The sequence below is a fragment of the Sciurus vulgaris genome, assembly GCF_902686455.1.
Source record: "Sciurus vulgaris genome assembly, chromosome: 10".
In the NCBI taxonomy this organism is placed as follows: Eukaryota; Metazoa; Chordata; class Mammalia; order Rodentia; family Sciuridae; genus Sciurus; species Sciurus vulgaris.
Genome location: NC_136470.1, coordinates 121,205,331 through 121,221,887, shown reverse-complemented (window position 1 = coordinate 121,221,887; position 16,557 = coordinate 121,205,331). Strand labels below are relative to the sequence as shown.

The following is a 16,557-nucleotide window of genomic DNA, read 5'->3' as shown; positions in this document are numbered from 1 at the left end:
AGAGCTGGACTGGACTTCAGGCCTTGGGGCACTAGGAACTGCAGTAGGGTGTTCTCTAATGATGGCTCCTAAATTAACACCCAGATGCTGGAATAGTGAAGAGGGACAGGGGTGATGCAGAGAGAAAGGCCGTGCACGGGCAGAACTTGCCTGAGCGCCCCGCTGAAGCCGTGGTACTTCTCGTGGCTGTTGGGAGCACACATGTGGGCTGGATTGCTGTCGCCACTGCACAGAGCACAGAGCTGGGAATCCGGATCAGACCCAGGGGCACAGCTGCTACCGAAGAACTCATCTGCAAAGGACAATCAGGGTCACCTCTTCCTAGGACAGCAGAAAGCCTTGGGGTTTTCTCTGAAACCCCCTGAATAAGGCAAAGGCACACAATTATATAGGGACATATTATTAAGAACAAGAATCGAAATCCATATGTAGTACAATGAAATTGAACCCCTAGCTCTCACTCTGCACAAAACTCAACTCAAAGTGGATCAAGGATCTAGGCATTAAACCAGAGACCCTGCGCCTACTAGAAGAGAAAGCAGGCCCATCTCCCATCAGGTTGGCTTAGGAGCTAAATTCCTCAACAAGACTCCTAAAGTGCAAGAAGTAAAATTGAGACTCAATAAATGGAGGGTACCAAACTAAAAAGTTTCTTCGCAGCAAAGGAAATAATCAATAATATGAAGAGAGAACCTACAGAATGGGAGATTTTTACCACCTGCATCTCAAATAGAGCATTAATCTCCAGGATATATAAAGAACCAAAAAAACTTAATGCCAAAAGAAAAAAAAACTTAATCAATAAATGGGCAAAGGAACTGAATAGGCACTTCACAGAAGAAAAATATGAATGATCAACAAGTATATGAAAAAATGTTCAACATCTCTAGCAATTAGAGAAATGCAAATTAAAATTATACTGAGATTCCATCTCACTCCAGTCACAATGGCAATCATCAAGAATACAAGTAACAATAAATGTTGGAGAGGATGTGGGGAAAAGGTACAGTCATACATTGTTGGTGGGACTGAAAATTGGTGTAAACACCCTGGAAAGCAGTATGGAGATTCCTCAGAAAACCAGGGATGTAACCACCTTTTGACTCAGTTGTCCCACTCCTTGGTATATACTCAAAGGACTTAATATCTTCATACTACAGTGACACAGCCACATCAATGTCTATAGCAGCTCAATTCACAATAGCTAAACTATGAAACCAACCTAGATGCCTTTCAATGGATAAATGGGTGAAGAAAATGTGATGTATATACACAATGGAATACTAGTCATAACAAAGAATGAAATTATGGCATTTGCCAGTAGATGAATGGAACTGGAGACTATTATGTAAGTGAAATAAGCCAATCCTGGAAAACCAAAGGCCAAAGGTTCTCTTTGATATGGAATGCTAACTCACAATAAGGGGTGGGGCGGGAAGAATAGAAATTCATAGGATTAGACAAAGGGGAATGAGGGAAGGGTAGGATTAGGAAAGACAGAATGAATCGGACATAACTTTCCTCTGTTCATATATGAATTCACTACCAGTGAAACTCCACATCATGTACAAGAATGGGAATTTATATTCCATGTATGTATAATATGTCAAAATACACTCTACTGGGGGCTGGGGTTGTGGCTCAGTGGTAGAGTGCTTGCCTGGCATGTGTGAGGTCCTGGGTTCGATACTCAGCACCACATACAAATAAATAAAATAAGAAAGATTCTTTCACAGCTAAAAATAAGAAGAAGAATAAAATAAATACATTCTATGGTCACGTATATCTAAAAAGAACAATAAACAAAAAGAAATCTCATAGAATTAAAAAAAAAAAAAAAAAAAAGGTTCCAGTTGGAGCAAAGTAAAGGGAAACCAACTCCACACGGATCAGGGTCTGTGAGCACCGAAGTCCACCTGTCTGGGCACAGGGCAATGGAGTGAAGGAACAGACACAGATCTTCCCTCTGAGAGGAGAAAAGTGGAAGTCCCAGCCCACTGAACCTCAACCACACATCTGCTGCCCTCTGCTGCCTTTGCTCTCCTTCATAAGCTTTGCCCTTGTGACCCAAGTCAGGAAGGCACAGCCACCAAGGCCAGCGCTCAGCTCTGGGGGCTCATCCACGAGGAAATAGCCACTGGCCCTGCTCTTTCGGAACCTTAAGCCTGGGGTGGGGGTGGGGGGCGGGCAATAGCCAGAACTCAAGTAACCACACCAGTGAATCCATGCCCCCCACCCCAACACTAGGGAAAAAGAAGGTGGTTCTCCCTGAGGCTGCAGAGCTGGGAGGAGAGATGGCAGGCAAAGAGTGAGAAGGTGGTCCCCAAGTGGGCAGCGAAGGACAGCCTCCAGACCAGGGGGCCAGCACCCTCAAAAGCCTGCCTTGGGGTGCAGTGGAGAGAATGGCACAGAGAACCTTCCTGGAGGCCACTGGAGCTGGACCACCATGAGAAAGCAGTGAGGGGAGCGAGTAAGGTCCAGATCCCAGGGGAATTTTCACATCACTGTGTAGCTATTGTTCTTCATCCCTAAAGAAAGGGGGACTCTCTGATGGATTTGGGGCAGGGCTGGGCCAGGGGTAGGGGGCAGGATGCAGGCAGATATGCACTGTGCAAAAACAGACCTGGCAGAGGGGTAGATGGGATCCAGGGCAGTAGGCCAGGGTGGATGAGGGCAGTGTGAACTAGCATAGAGCAAAGGGGTGGGTAGTGGGTGGCAGGAGGAGAAATTGACATTGCTAGTGATGGACATGTATGTGCAGGGTGACAGCTAGGTTTCCAGCAGGGGCAAGTGGATGATCTGCAGGTCCTCTATTACCCTAGGAAGTTCTGGGACACAGCCAAGCTCAGCGGTGATGATGCATTCTATTTTAGACAAAATAAGCTTATTGTGCTCTTGAAATATCCAACTAGGTCTGTCAAATAGACCGATATATACATGTCTGGAGAGGTGTGTGCTGGGCAGAAGACTTGAGAGTTATCTGTCTGTCTGTCTGACTGCCTACCTATTTGTAACAACCACAGCCAATGTGTATCTTATGCTTACCACAGGCCTAACTTTGTGTGTGTGGCACTTCCCATGGTGATAGAACTGCATGGATAGATGTGAGCACTTGGGGATTGCAGAAAAGAGTTGTTTTATGCAACTCAAATATTTCTTAAAGTTGTTGGTAAAGGGGGATCTTGTAGGGGTAGCAGAAAAACCAAGCCAGTGTTTTTTCACACATTCCAGGAAATAGTGTTTAAAGGTAACTTGAGGAAATGGTGCTGAAAGGTCAAGAGGAAGGGGCTGGGGCACACCCTTCCAGCAGAGCAACATGGAGGTCACAGGAGGAATACAGAGACAAGTCGGAGAGCAGATTGCTGAGGAGCAGGTGGGAGGTGAGTTCAGACAACACTTAGAAGATGCAGTGAAGGGGAAGAGGAAGAGAATGCAGGAGCTGGGGGAGATTCTTGGGATGAGTCTGGGGGTGAGTTTTAAAGATGGAAGGCATTGGGTGTGTTTACATGTTGAAAAACGTTGTTGCACATACCAGAGAGAAGAATAACAAGGGAGGGTCTGAGACTCTGGAGGGGAGGCGGGTGGGGTGACCAGCACCCAAGTGCAGGCAGAGGGACTGGCTGAGGGGGAAGTGGGAAGCTGAGGGGGAACCTCTCTGATGGCTTCTACTGTCTCCTGTGAGTGCCTGATCAACCATTGACTGAGAATGATTGGCAGATGGGTGAGGGTTTGAGGTGTGTGAACAAGTAGAACATTAGGGTAATGAGGGTGTGGGGCAGAGAAACTGAGGGCACTGGTGAGTGTTGGCAGAGCATTTCCAGTGACATGAACTGCTGTCCTGCGACATTCTCCAGGTGTGCCAGCCGCCCAGGACAGGAAGTAATGCTGCAGGGGTTCTGCAGGGCTGAGATTCATCAGATAGGTGGAAAGTAGAGGAGCAGGAGCCGTTTAGGATCTGGCAAGAATATAGCTGACAAGACTCAGGTAACAATCTAAGTGAGATGAATGTGAAAGACCGCCCTCAAGGACTTACTGGTGGACATTTTGCAATTAAGAAAGCAACACAATTTAGATTTCATGTGAAAAATCTCACACACACACGTACACGTGCACACACACCCTCACCCCACTCTTGCTTTGCTTGTTTCCTGAGCAATTTGTGAGACTTGAGGAATAGAGCTACTTTCCTGGGCTCTGCCTTTGGGGCCAAGGCACTCCCCTCAGAAGCAAGTGGGTAGACCTGCTCGGGGAGAGGTGGGGCGCCCTCAGTGTCTGTCAAGCCCTTAGCCACACCTCCACTTATGGAATTCCTTGTCGTTCATCCTGAATTTCTCCCCAGGCACAGACCCAAGGGAGACTCCAGAACAAACTCACCAAATTTACAGGACCCGGTTTGGTTGTATATTAAGCCCATGGGGATGTTCCAGCCTGCGGAAGTGCCAACTGCAGTGTGGCAGGACTTCTTGCCTCGCAGGGTGTTCCAGGTGACATCAGCATCGGATTTCTTAACCACAGCCACGACGTAATAACCTTGCAGTGGAGATACCAACACGCAACTTATTTTCTTGTGGGGGGCGAGGGGGAGGGAGGAGGATGGAGGACATAAATGAGATCTGACCAGCCCTCCTTCACCGGGTCACTGAATGGCATCTCTGGGCGGTGTCCAGTGTGAGCTGGACATTCTCCATCTCCATTCCATCCCCCTTGGCTGGGGATGTGAAAACAACACCTCCAATGTTTTCTTGCAGCTATATGCTTAATGGAAATCAGAATGTGTGACAATGAGAGGGGGAAGTTGACACAGGGGTCCTCTGACTTCCCTTTCAGCTCATTCTGCTAGGAAACGAAGTCTGGAAATGTGAAGTCTTTCTGTCCCTCTGTCCCTTCTCCACCCTAGTAGATCAGAGGCTACTACAGCAACTGCAGGAGCCACAGCCATATCAGTTTTGGTCTCCACTTCTGAGTCACTGCCTCAGGGCATACAGTAAATCACTGTCCTAGGAGGTCTTGGATGTGGGAACTGTTCTAGGGAGTCAGGTCCATTTGTCCTGGGTGGGAGTCATTCCAGGAACCTAGGGTCTGCTTTTTACTAATACTGAATTCCCCATACTAAATTCCTGCCTGCTTAAAATACTGCTTCATTTCTTCACTGATTTCTCACTAATGCATTCTGTCTGTCCTTTTAAGCCAAGAGCCAGGCCTTCTGCTCTTTCAAGAGAAAAAAAAAAAAAAAAAAAAAAAAAAATATATATATATATATATACACATACACACACATATAGAATAAAAAATATATAAGTATATATGATCTGTATATTTATAAAATATCTATATATACATGTAAGTAACATATTTAGAAATGGATTACAATATAGTCATTGTAAATGGGAGTGGGTGTAGGGAGTACTAACATACAATTTAATACCCCCAGAGCATTCTGAAAATGCATTCTAGAGCTGTTGCTGCCAGCCTCTGTCTGCTGCTCCCCTTAGGGAATGGGAACACCATGAACCCCTCATCCTACTCTAGCAGAGACCCTCCCAATAGCTATCATGATTAGGTCCTGGGCCAAACAAAGACTTGCACACCCCAGACGTGTCTCCATACCTGTACCCGTATGTGTTTACATGTGTACCCTACTGTTGCGATGGAATCCTGCTATACATTCTTTTCTGCAAGTTGCTTCATTCTTCCTCATTAGGATATTGTGGACATCTTTCATAGAAATAGACATACTATCTCATTCTGTTGCTGGTGGAATCTAAGGTATGTCTTCTTTTATGAATTTATCATGTTATAGTCCCCCTACTGATGGGCATTCACATTGGGACCCATTTTCCCCCATCACAAGCCACTTATTTATATAACTCTTTGTACTATGAGAGTGCACTTAAGTATGTCTGTTTAATTGAAGTTCATAAAAAAAGAGCTTTAATAACTTCTTTCTTAATTTTAAGTCTCTGATCGTCTAGGGTTATAATACTATTTTCTAATAACAACAATCTCTCACCCCTTTCCCCATACTAAAAAAAAAAAAAAATCTCATCTTACTACATTCACTTCCAAAACAATGCTGACTATCTTTGGTGGGAGTGGCCATTCTTGCCTTATTCCTGGCTTAGAAAATTATTATTGACTCATTAAGTCCCAAGTTTTCAATTCTATGAAATTTTCAGCAAAATTGGCACAGGTGCATTAAAATAGAGTTGGAAGTGATAATCTGAACTTTATATATATTATGATATTAATTAATAGTATTATTATATTACATTTATATTTAAGTTTTATAGGTGTTCAACATCTGGAACAATGAAACAAAATGGGCCAAGATTTCAGTTTTTCCTGTCCAAATATTATATAACTAAATTGTGCTTGAGTAAGGCCTGAACTACAAAATGGATTGGTTAGATTAGAATTCTCAATCTTAGCTGTGCACAGTGGTGCATGCCTGTAATCCCAGAGGCTTGGGAGGTTGAGGCAGGAGTTCATAAGTTCAAAACCAGGCTCAGCAACTTAGTGAGACCCTGTCTTCAAATAAAAAATAAAAAGGGCTGGGGATGTGACTCAGTGGTTAAGCGTCCGTCCCTGTATTCAAACCCCAGCATAAAAAAAAATTAAAAATTAAAAAACCTAAATCTTTATAATTAGAAAATAGTGTGACTCAACATGAAAACAACCACACAAACACACACTCCATTTCTGGATGCTGTAGCTCAGATCTCTACATACTCCAACATAGAAAAGTCCAAGTCAGCATGGCAGATATAAGACCTAAGTGCCTGTCACTTCTTAAATGACCTCAGTCTTCTTAGCCTCTAGGAACATAATTTACCCTCAGAGAAATCCACCCTGGAGGGCTAGCGAGGAGACTCCAATAGGAACGGAAGGATGGGTTACACCCCAGGTTTCCAGCAGTGCTGCTGGCAGCAGAGGCAGAACCAACTTCAGGGCAGATTTGCATGTTAATGAACTTTGGCTTCTTCTTCCTTTTTTTCCTTCCCCAACCCTAATCACTTATGTTGGCAGTTCAGGCTTCCCTTGCCCTCTCCCAACAGCAGGTCTCTACCTCTGAGACCCAGCATTTATGATTCTCACTCACCTTCCAAGGGTGCATTCACACACTTTGACCCAAGCCGCTCACTGCCCTGTTTAGGTTCTACAAAGAGAAAGAGAAACATTCACAGCAGATGGCATTAAACTCCCTCACATTACTCCACCTGAAGTTATGAACTTCAGTGGTACAACAGCAAGACTGTCTCCTGTCCCCCTGACCCACCGAGGGTTTCCTCTCATCAACCTCACATCACATGTCCTTGTGATTGACCAGATCCTGGATCACCCATATCCTCTGCCACGTGAATGTGGCAAGAATAAAATGAGCAGCAATCTGTCGTTGGATGTCAACTAGCCAAGGTTCTACAGGATCCTTCAACCTCCTCTCTCCCTGCTCTTTGCCTTCTGAACATTAGGTTGCATCCCATAATCCCCTCAATAGTCAGACAGGTACAAAAGAAATGAAATGAGATACCTATTGAAGGAGAAGAGAGCCAGAGACCACTAGAGGAGTTGGCCAGGACCCCATTGCATTAGCTGTGTGAAGTCTTCTGACATCTCCTGATTCAATGGGCTGCTCTAACCCAGGGACGATTTGTCAGCCCTGGGCAGGCTTTGCACCGTGTCCTCCAATGCTGCTCTCTCAGCAATAAAGGTATTATTTCAAGGTCTTTCTGCCTAAGTCCTGCTTCTGTATCTTCACAGGTTCCGGTTTGGGGGAAGGGGTATTTTATCTACCAGCTACCTACACTTCAACAACAACCACTACTATCTTGTCTCTGAACTACATGATCCCTTCATCTTTCTACGTCCATGCCCAGAGGGTAGAAAACAGAGCGGTTCATCCCTCCACTCACCATAGTTCTCTGCCAGGACAGGCACCAGGCCACAGTGGCCTGCTATGTAGACAAATCCTCCATCCAAGCTCATGGCATCGGCATCTCCTTTCTGAAGTTGAGGAAACAAATCAATGATACAACTCCAAGACCATCTCCTTCCCACTGACCCTCAGAGGGCTTCGTCTCATTGGCCTCACATCACATGTCCTTGTGATGGACCAGACCACGGATCACCCATATCTTCTGCCATGTACACGTAGGCTTTAGAAACTGGACCTGCCTTTGACCTGTTTATCCAAGAATGAGTGCCCAACCCAGGCCATGCTCTCTGGACATCTCCGTCCTCCCAGGAGACCCAGGTGCTCCTAAGAGACCCATGTACTCCTAAGAGACCCATGACCTGGACATGCCCTCACCTCATTGTGGCCATTGTCAATTTAGCAGTCCACATGACCAGACTAGGGGACTATGTGCAGTGTTTCTGTGGAGCATGATTTTCTCCAAATAATGGAATTCAAATCCATTCACATAATCCCATTAGCACTGTACTTACCACCCTGCCACAACAAAAGTTTTCAATAAAAAACTAATTACTCAGGCTGGGGTTGTGGCTCAGTGGTAGAGTGCTCACCTAACATGTGTGAGGCATTGGGTTTGATCCTCAGCACCACATAAAAATAAATAAATAAAGGTATTGTGTCCATCTATGACTAAAAATATTAAAACAAAAACAACTCATTACTCTAAGCCAGGCACAGTGGTGTACTCCCAGCGGCTTAGGAGGCTGAGGCAGGAGGATTGCGAGTTCAAAGCCAGCCTCAGCAAAAGCGAGGTACTAAGCAACTCAGTGAGAACCCCATCTCTAAATAAAATACAAAACAGGGTTGGAGATGTGGCTCAGGGGTTGAGTGTCTCTGAGTTCAATCCCTGGTACTCCCTCCACTGCAAAAAAAAAAAAAAAAAACCCTAATTACTCTAATTCAATAATTAATTAATAATCAACATATTATTTTAATTAAATTTTCCAACCCCAGAGCAAAAATGTATACTTACAAGCATAAATAAGGTCATTGAGATAAAAATGCACAGACACATAAACACTGTACCCTCTTGACATATTAACCATCCTTGAAATTTAAAAAATAGCAACTACAGCAGCACAACCTTGCCAAACCTTTAATATGTCCCAGGCTGTTTCCTAAACACTGTATAGTGATTACCTTATATATTCCTCACAAACTTCAATAAGGCAGGTACTATAATTTCCCTTCTCAGTTAGATTAGCAAATGGAAGCAGGGGAAGTTTAATAATTTGCAATCCTTCTGCCTCAGTTTCCTAAATCACTGTAATACAGGCATGTGCCACTTTGCCCAAATCAAGGCTTTAAGTTATAATGATAGCCACTTTTATTGACTGATCACTCTATGCCAGGCAATACTCTGAGCACTTAAATTGTAAACCCTGAAAATTTAGAAGATTATATAACTAGCAAGATCTTCATCTCCTGAGTAGGTGCCAGGAGGTTTACCAAAATGAGGATCTTTTCAAGTTAAGAAAGACTGCTATAGAGTCTCCTCAGTTTGTCAGGTTGTTGGTCTTTTCTGTATAATTTTTTTTCCAAATTGCAAAAATATTAACTGCCCTCAGAGAAATAGAAAGTTTATGACACAAGCTCATCACTCAGAAATTATGTGACGATGATCTCTGAGTGATGGAGGAGATGGGAATGACTTCATTAATTTCTCATGGATCTGCCAGCATGTAGTAAGATTTTTATGATTAGAAAAAAAAATGAGGACTGACAAGATTGATCAGCAGTCACAATCCAAAGAGGCCTTGACCACACCCGGGAATGTCCCTCTATTTCTCATGGCTCCTGTGCAGGCCATTCCAAGAATCCCAGACTCCAGAGCTGAGCCCAAGGAGTCCAACTCTGTTTCTGCCTGGTCCTGAGGCAGAGTGGCCCATGGGGCAAGCAGGGTGGGGATTTGGAGTGTGTTGGGGTTGCACACAATAGGTGTTAGCACAGAGGCTGGTGAGGAGGCTTCTGGGAAGGGGTCTCCCATGCCACAGGTAGTAGCAGAAGCACCCCACGTCTGAGTGAGTGCAGCTGTGGGGTGGGGCCCTCCTACCGCGATGGCAGCGATGCAGTCCTCAGGGGTCTCCTCCAGGGTGCACGCCAAGGCACCACCGCTCACTGCACTCCACTGGTCACACTTGGCTTTCTCCTGGTGGCCCACTGCACACCACTGGACTTTCTGGGAGTCTCCCTCACCTGAGATGAGTGAAGAACAGTCAGGGATCCAAAGGAAGCCCCAGAGGGCTGCAGAGTGGCTGCCCAAGGGACCCTCACTGACAGCAGCAAAGTGGGCTGCCTTACGCTGAGGACACTGCTCGGTTCTTGGGACGAGCAGCAAAGACAGAGATTGTCCCCTCACTTCTGCCCTCACCTCAGGCATCACTTCCCCAGGGAGGTCTCAGGACCTCAATCCAAATCAGAACCTTCAGGGACTTTCCCTTACAGGATGGGGTGCCCCTTCCAGGGAGCAGGCCTCAGTCAGGAGTCACGTGTTCTGGATGGGCCTACTCGCTTCCCCTGACCCAACACCTTTCCTCACCACCCTCTGCCCTCCTCTAACATGGTGGTTACCCTTTTGTAGATACTCAATGACTATTGACTGACTAAAGAGAGGGGAAAATAGAGAAGGAAAAAAAAAATCAACTGTGGGGATCCAGAGGAAGGCAGAAACTGGACTCAAACCCTCTGGAATCCCAGTTCTGATCCTGACGGTTGTAGGGCCTGTGTTGCCACTCCAGCTGAGGATGGACTACTCTCCCTGTGAAACAGACCTGTCACTAGACCTGTCACTAGACCTGTCACCTGCATCATTGCTGCAAGTTGTTGATAATATGAAGATCTTCAAAACCCTTTTGTAAGCATATAATGTAGGCCTTTTTCCAAAATAGAAGAAAATTCCTTCATTAACCCAGCTCAGTTGGTAGCTCCCACAGACTCTGCAGGCTGGTCAGGTTGCGTGAGGCCTGGAAGTACTGGGAAATCCTCAACCCATGGTCCCTGCCCTGCCTGCTGCCCAAGATGACCAGGTCCCTCCCAGAACCTTCCATACCTCCCTTTAGATGCTGAATGAGAGAATAGTAATCATAGCCCAGGTACAGCTTGGCGTCCATCTTACGGGGGACCCTTAAAAACCCATGGGCAGCATTGGTAAACAGCAGGTCTTTCCCAAGAGGGGAACCAAAGAGCTGAAATCCTGAAGACTTGTCCTTTCCAAAATGTTCCTGTTCACAAGAAAAAAGGAAGAGTGAAGGAAAGAGGTTGACACTGAGGTAAAGATAAAGGTCAAACAAACCCAAAGCCAGATGAGGGCAACAGAAAGCAAAGAAACATGCAGTAGATGTTCCTTATCCCCAGTTTCACTTTCCACAAATTAAGTTGCCTCTTGTGAACCACACTCCAGAAATATTAAATGGGAAATTTCAGAAATAAACAATAAGCTTTAAATAACTTTTATTATAATATATTGTTGTAATTATTCTATTTTGTTAGTTATTTTGTTAATCTCTTACTGTGCCTAATTTAAAAACTTTCTCATAGGTGAATGTAGAGGAAAAAACAGTTCAGTTGGTTCCCAACTGATGAGAGTGTGACTTACAATTTTGTAACACTATAATGGGTTTATCTGGATGTAACTTATCATAAATTGAGGAACATCTCCGTAGGGCTTGGTTTCAGGCATCCAAGGAGGGTCTTGGAATACATCACCACAGATAAGGAGGGACCATAATGAAGGCCTGAGCACAAGGACAGTGGCCAGGGCCTCTGACGTCTGTGGGGCTCAGTGTTCTCGAGTATCTCCAGGAAATGCTTTACTCAAATCTCAGCTGGTGGCCTTGAGTGGCCTCAGGGAGACACCGGGGTTTGCCCCCAGATTTGTATGAAGGGGTTCCAGGTGGTCATATGTCAGGCAGCTGACCTGCTCCAGTGCGGGCTTCTGCTCTGTGCTCATAGGCAGTGGGGAAGGCTGCCTCGTTCTTGGCTGACTGCCTCACTGGCTATGGTGGTCTTCATCCTGAAGTGGCCAATGACCCAGTACCATGCCCTTGAGGCTGGAGGTCAGGCACACTGGGCTTCTCTTCCCTTCTGTCCAGGCCTGCCACTAAATGACTAGTTTCGAGACATCACAGAGTCCCTTCCACTTTCTGGCCTCCAAAAGAACAAAGGGTCCTTTGCTTAGGACTCCAGCTGCCTGGCCCAAAGCCATTCCTGATTGTAGCTTATGGAAATGCCTAACCATGTGCTCTTTCAAATGACTGTTTTTCACTTTTGTTGTGACTCTGCATAAATGTCACCTGCTGCCCTCCCCAGAGAACCCCCTACACTTCCTCTGGGAACACACAGCTTACTCCCCAAGGCCCAGGAATCTTCCCAGATACACCCTTCAAATCAGTTTCTCTGTCCTCCAGAGTACACAACCCATGTCCCAAGGCTGCAGGATTCCATCTGGTGATAATGGGTGTGTGTACTCATTTGTCTCCTCCACATTCCTCTGTGAGAAATTCAAGGGCAAATCTTTGTCTAGCTAGCTTCTCAATGCCCCGTGCTGAGCACAGTGTTGACAGAGATGGAGCAGGGTGATGAACAGGGGCTGACCAGGAGAGACTGTCACCAGCACAGGACAGAGAGAGCATGCGCATGGCCTGGAACCTGCCAGAAGGGAAGTCAGGAGAGCAGCTCTCAGACCAGAGAGCCACAGGGGACCACCTCTTGGGCGGGAGGGGCACGTGTGCTGCATCCTGAGGACTTGTTTACAACAGGAGGAGCTTCTGCAAAGGACCTTTAGCTCTCCAGGTTGGTGATTGCAATTGGGGGCCTTCTGGCCTCTGCTGTCTGTAATAAAAACAGACTGAACGCCTTGTCCATGAAACAGGTCCTGTGTGACAGTGTTCCCACCGTGTCCTGAGCACATAAAGACTTCTAGAGTGACCAGAAGGCAAGGAGGGAAATCCCCAAATCCAAGCAGAGAGCTCTAAGTAGGCGGGAGGGTGGCGGGCGGGGATACCTGAGCCTGGCTGAGAAGCTCCCAGATCAGATCCTCTTTGCCACCCACACTTCGAGCCACGACAGCATGAGAAGGAACCCGGGCCAAGTAGCAAATCTCATATTCATCCACAGCCTTCCGGGTGTTGTCTGGGCAGAGCAGCTCATACTGGTCCCTGTCAGCCTTCTGTTCCAGGTTCTCTGTGGAGGGAAAGTCCAGATAAGTCACCTGCAGGGAGAACCATGAGCTGCGGTGCCCCCTCTGCCCTGAACCCCACAGTGTGTGACCTGAAGGGGTCTGAAAGGAAATCTTTTCAATACACATTTCATACAGATGAGAAACCGGAGGTCTTGGCAGTGAAATGACTGGTTCACAGTCTCACTGCAGATAGGCACAGCCCAGAGGCCACCTGGCCCAGGGTCCTCCAGCCGCCCCGCTTTTCTGTGGCTCTGCTGATGGGAATAATGATTGCAAGCTGAGCATTCATGGCCCACCCGGTTTCACTTAGACCTCACCACAACGGAGGGAGGCCAATAATATAGTTATCCCATTGAGGAGGTGAGAGAAGAGAGTCGGAGAGGTAAAGTAACTTGTCAAAGTCTCAGCCAGTCTGGGTTGACACACTGCTTGCTGTAGGACAAGCTAGGTCCCTGCTAGAGCAGCCACATTTCCCTGGAGGCAGAGCCTGCTGGAGAAAGCAGGAGAAGGCTGAGGGATGGAAGGAGGCCTAGGGTCCCAGCCGGGGCACTCTGCAAGTACAAAGAAACGGACACGCTGGTTCCCTCACATGGGTATTAGGAGGTATTATGGGTTCAACACATTCATAGGTTGAAGAGCTCGTCCCTAGTACCTCAAGTGGGATCTTATTAGCAAATAGGGTCCTTGCAGATGTCATTAGTTAAGATGAGGTCATACTGGATTAGAGTGGACCCCCAATCCAGTACCACTGGTGTCATAAAAGCAGGGGACAGAATTTGGAGGGAGATAAGCATGCAGACAGAATGTCATGGGAACATGAGGGCAGAGATCAGGGGCTGTGTGTGCAAGCCAAGGAATCCCATAGATTGCAGGGAAGTTAGGAGAGAGGCTTGGAACAGATTCCCCTTGCAGCCCTCCCAAGGGCGAACTGTGCCAACACCCTGACCTTGGAATTCTAACTTCCAGAACTGTGAGATGCAGCTTAAACCCCTCAGAGTGTGGTATTTTGTCCTGGCTGTCCTAGCAAATTAATACAGAAGGACTTGGGGTTGATAAACTCTCACAGTGAGAATAGAGGACGTTTGGATCCTGAGAGTAGATGAAATTTTAATTCAACATGTCAAGAAAATATACTTAAAATCTTTATATTAAAAGAAAAGACTTTAAATGATTTTAGTAATGGTAAAATTAAAAGAATCGATATGATCTAACACCTTACAAAGAAATAATTTTTCCACCTCAGTCATTGGAGGCCCAGTGGTGGCAGCAGAAGAACTTGGTTCACCAATGCCTACTTAACACCCCTAAAATGATTCTCTCATAGAATTCTCCTTAAAAGGCAATAAGACAGCCAGGTATGGGGTGCATACCTGTAACGCCAGATACTGGGGGACTGAGGCAGGAGGATCACAAGTTCAAGGCCAGCCTCGGCAACTTAAACCCTAAACAACTTAAAGAGACACTCTTAAAATAAAAAATAAGACAGGAGGGTTTTCAAGATGGCGGACTAGAGGGTGACTGCATCTCCTGGTGCTCCAGAACTCAGGATTCAAGAAGGGGAGGTATTGAGAGACTTGGACGAACTCAGAGACACTGGGTGAGTCGCTCCCACTGGGTGAAGCTCGGCCAGGTGGCAGGCAGAGACAGTGGGCAGCTTCTTGGAACAGGGCAGGGCTGGCAAGAGGTTCTCCCCAGCAGCCTGGCTCCATCCAGCGGCAGGCCCGTTCCACAGCCAGCTTCTCAGAGCAGACCCGCCCAGTGAGAGGCTTTCCTGCACACCCAGTCCCCCAATCCCTCACCCAGCAGCGGGATAGGGGCAGCTTTCTTCGGAAGCACTGCATTATCAAGTTCCTCCAAGACTTCAGGCTATTGAAGGTTAGGAGATGATATGCTGGAAATCTACAGGGACACTATAAGCCAATAGAGGAAATCTGCAATATCTCAGAGTCCCACTGATATCTGACCAATATGAGAAAACAAGGGAAGAAAATGTCCCAAACAAACCTAAATGCTATATCAATAAAACTCAATGACAGCACAGCAGAAGAAATGTCAGAAAGGGAGTTCAGAATGTACATAATTAAAACAATCAGAGAAGCAAACGAGGAGATGAAAGATCAAATGAAGGCATTGAAGGAAGAGATGAAAGAGCAAATGCAGGCATTAAATGATCACACCAATCAACAGTTAAAAGAGCAAATACGGGAAGCAAGAGATCATTTCAATAAAGAGTTAGATATACTGAAAAAAAAAAAACAAAACAGAAATCCTTGAAATGAAGGAAGCAATAAACCAAATTAAAAACTCCATAGAAAGCATAACCAATAGGGTAGAACACTTGGAAGACAGAACCTCAGACATTGAAGACAAAATGTTTAATCTTGAAAACAAAGTTGACCAAACAGAGAAGATGGTAAGAAATCAACAGAATCTACAAGAATTGTGGGATATCATGAAAAGGCCAAATCTGAGAATTATTGGGATAGAGGAAGGCACAGAGAAACAAACCAAAGGAATGAACAATCTATTCAATGAAATAATATCAGAAAATTTCCCAAATCTGAAGAATGAAATGGAAAATTAAGTACAAGAGGCTTATAGGACTCCAAATATACAAAATTACAACAGACCCACACCAAGGCACATTATTATGAAAAAACATACAAAATAAAGACAGAATTTTAAAGGCTACAAGAGAAAAGAATCAAATTACATTCAGGGGGAAACCAATAAGGATATCAGCAGATTTTTCAATCCAAACCCTAAAAGCTAGAAGAGCCTGAAACAACATATATCAAGCCCTGAAAGAAAATGGATGCCAACAAAGAATTTTATACCCAGCAAAACTTACCTTCAGATTTGATGATGAAATAAAATTCTTCCATGATAAACAAAAGCTAAAAGAATTTACAAAAAGAAAGCCAGCATTACAGAACATTCTCAGAAACATATTCCATGAGGAAGAGATGAAAAACAATGATGCAAATCAGCAAAGGGAGGAACTAGCCTAAAGGAATAGCCAAATAAAGGAGAAACCAAGTCATGTCAAAAAACAAAAATGAACCAAATTACTGGAAATACAAATCATATCTCAATAATAACCCTGAATGTTAATGGCCTAAACTCATCAATCAAAACATAGACTGGCAGATTGGATTAAAAAGAAAAATCCAACAATATGTTGCCTGCAAGAGACTCATCTCATAGAAAGAGATACCCATAGACTAAAGGTGAAAGGATGGGAAAAAACATACCATGCACATGGACACAGCAAAAAAGCTTGAGTATCCATCCTCATTTCAGATAATGTGGACTTCAAGCCAAAGTTAGTCAGAAGGGATAAAGAACATTTCATACTGCTTAAGGGAAGCATAAATCAGCAAGACATAACAATCATAAATATCTA

The 16,557-nt window shown here is 45.2% G+C and overlaps 1 protein-coding gene across 2 annotated transcripts in view; it reads right to left on the bottom strand.

The window, feature by feature from the left end:
* LOC306670964 (inhibitor of carbonic anhydrase-like) overlaps positions 1–16,557 on the bottom strand; it is a 57,919-nt gene that overhangs the window by 10,701 nt on the left and 30,661 nt on the right. For both annotated transcript variants that reach the window (XM_079156041.1, XM_079156042.1), the window contains exons 7-13: positions 12,975–13,153; positions 11,022–11,193; positions 10,026–10,168; positions 7,911–8,001; positions 7,100–7,156; positions 4,375–4,530; positions 151–292 (exon numbers count right to left, since the gene is read on the bottom strand). In XM_079156041.1, coding sequence (XP_079012167.1) covers positions 151–292; positions 4,375–4,530; positions 7,100–7,156; positions 7,911–8,001; positions 10,026–10,168; positions 11,022–11,193; positions 12,975–13,153 — 940 coding nt within the window. The remainder of the gene's footprint in view (positions 1–150; positions 293–4,374; positions 4,531–7,099; positions 7,157–7,910; positions 8,002–10,025; positions 10,169–11,021; positions 11,194–12,974; positions 13,154–16,557) is intronic.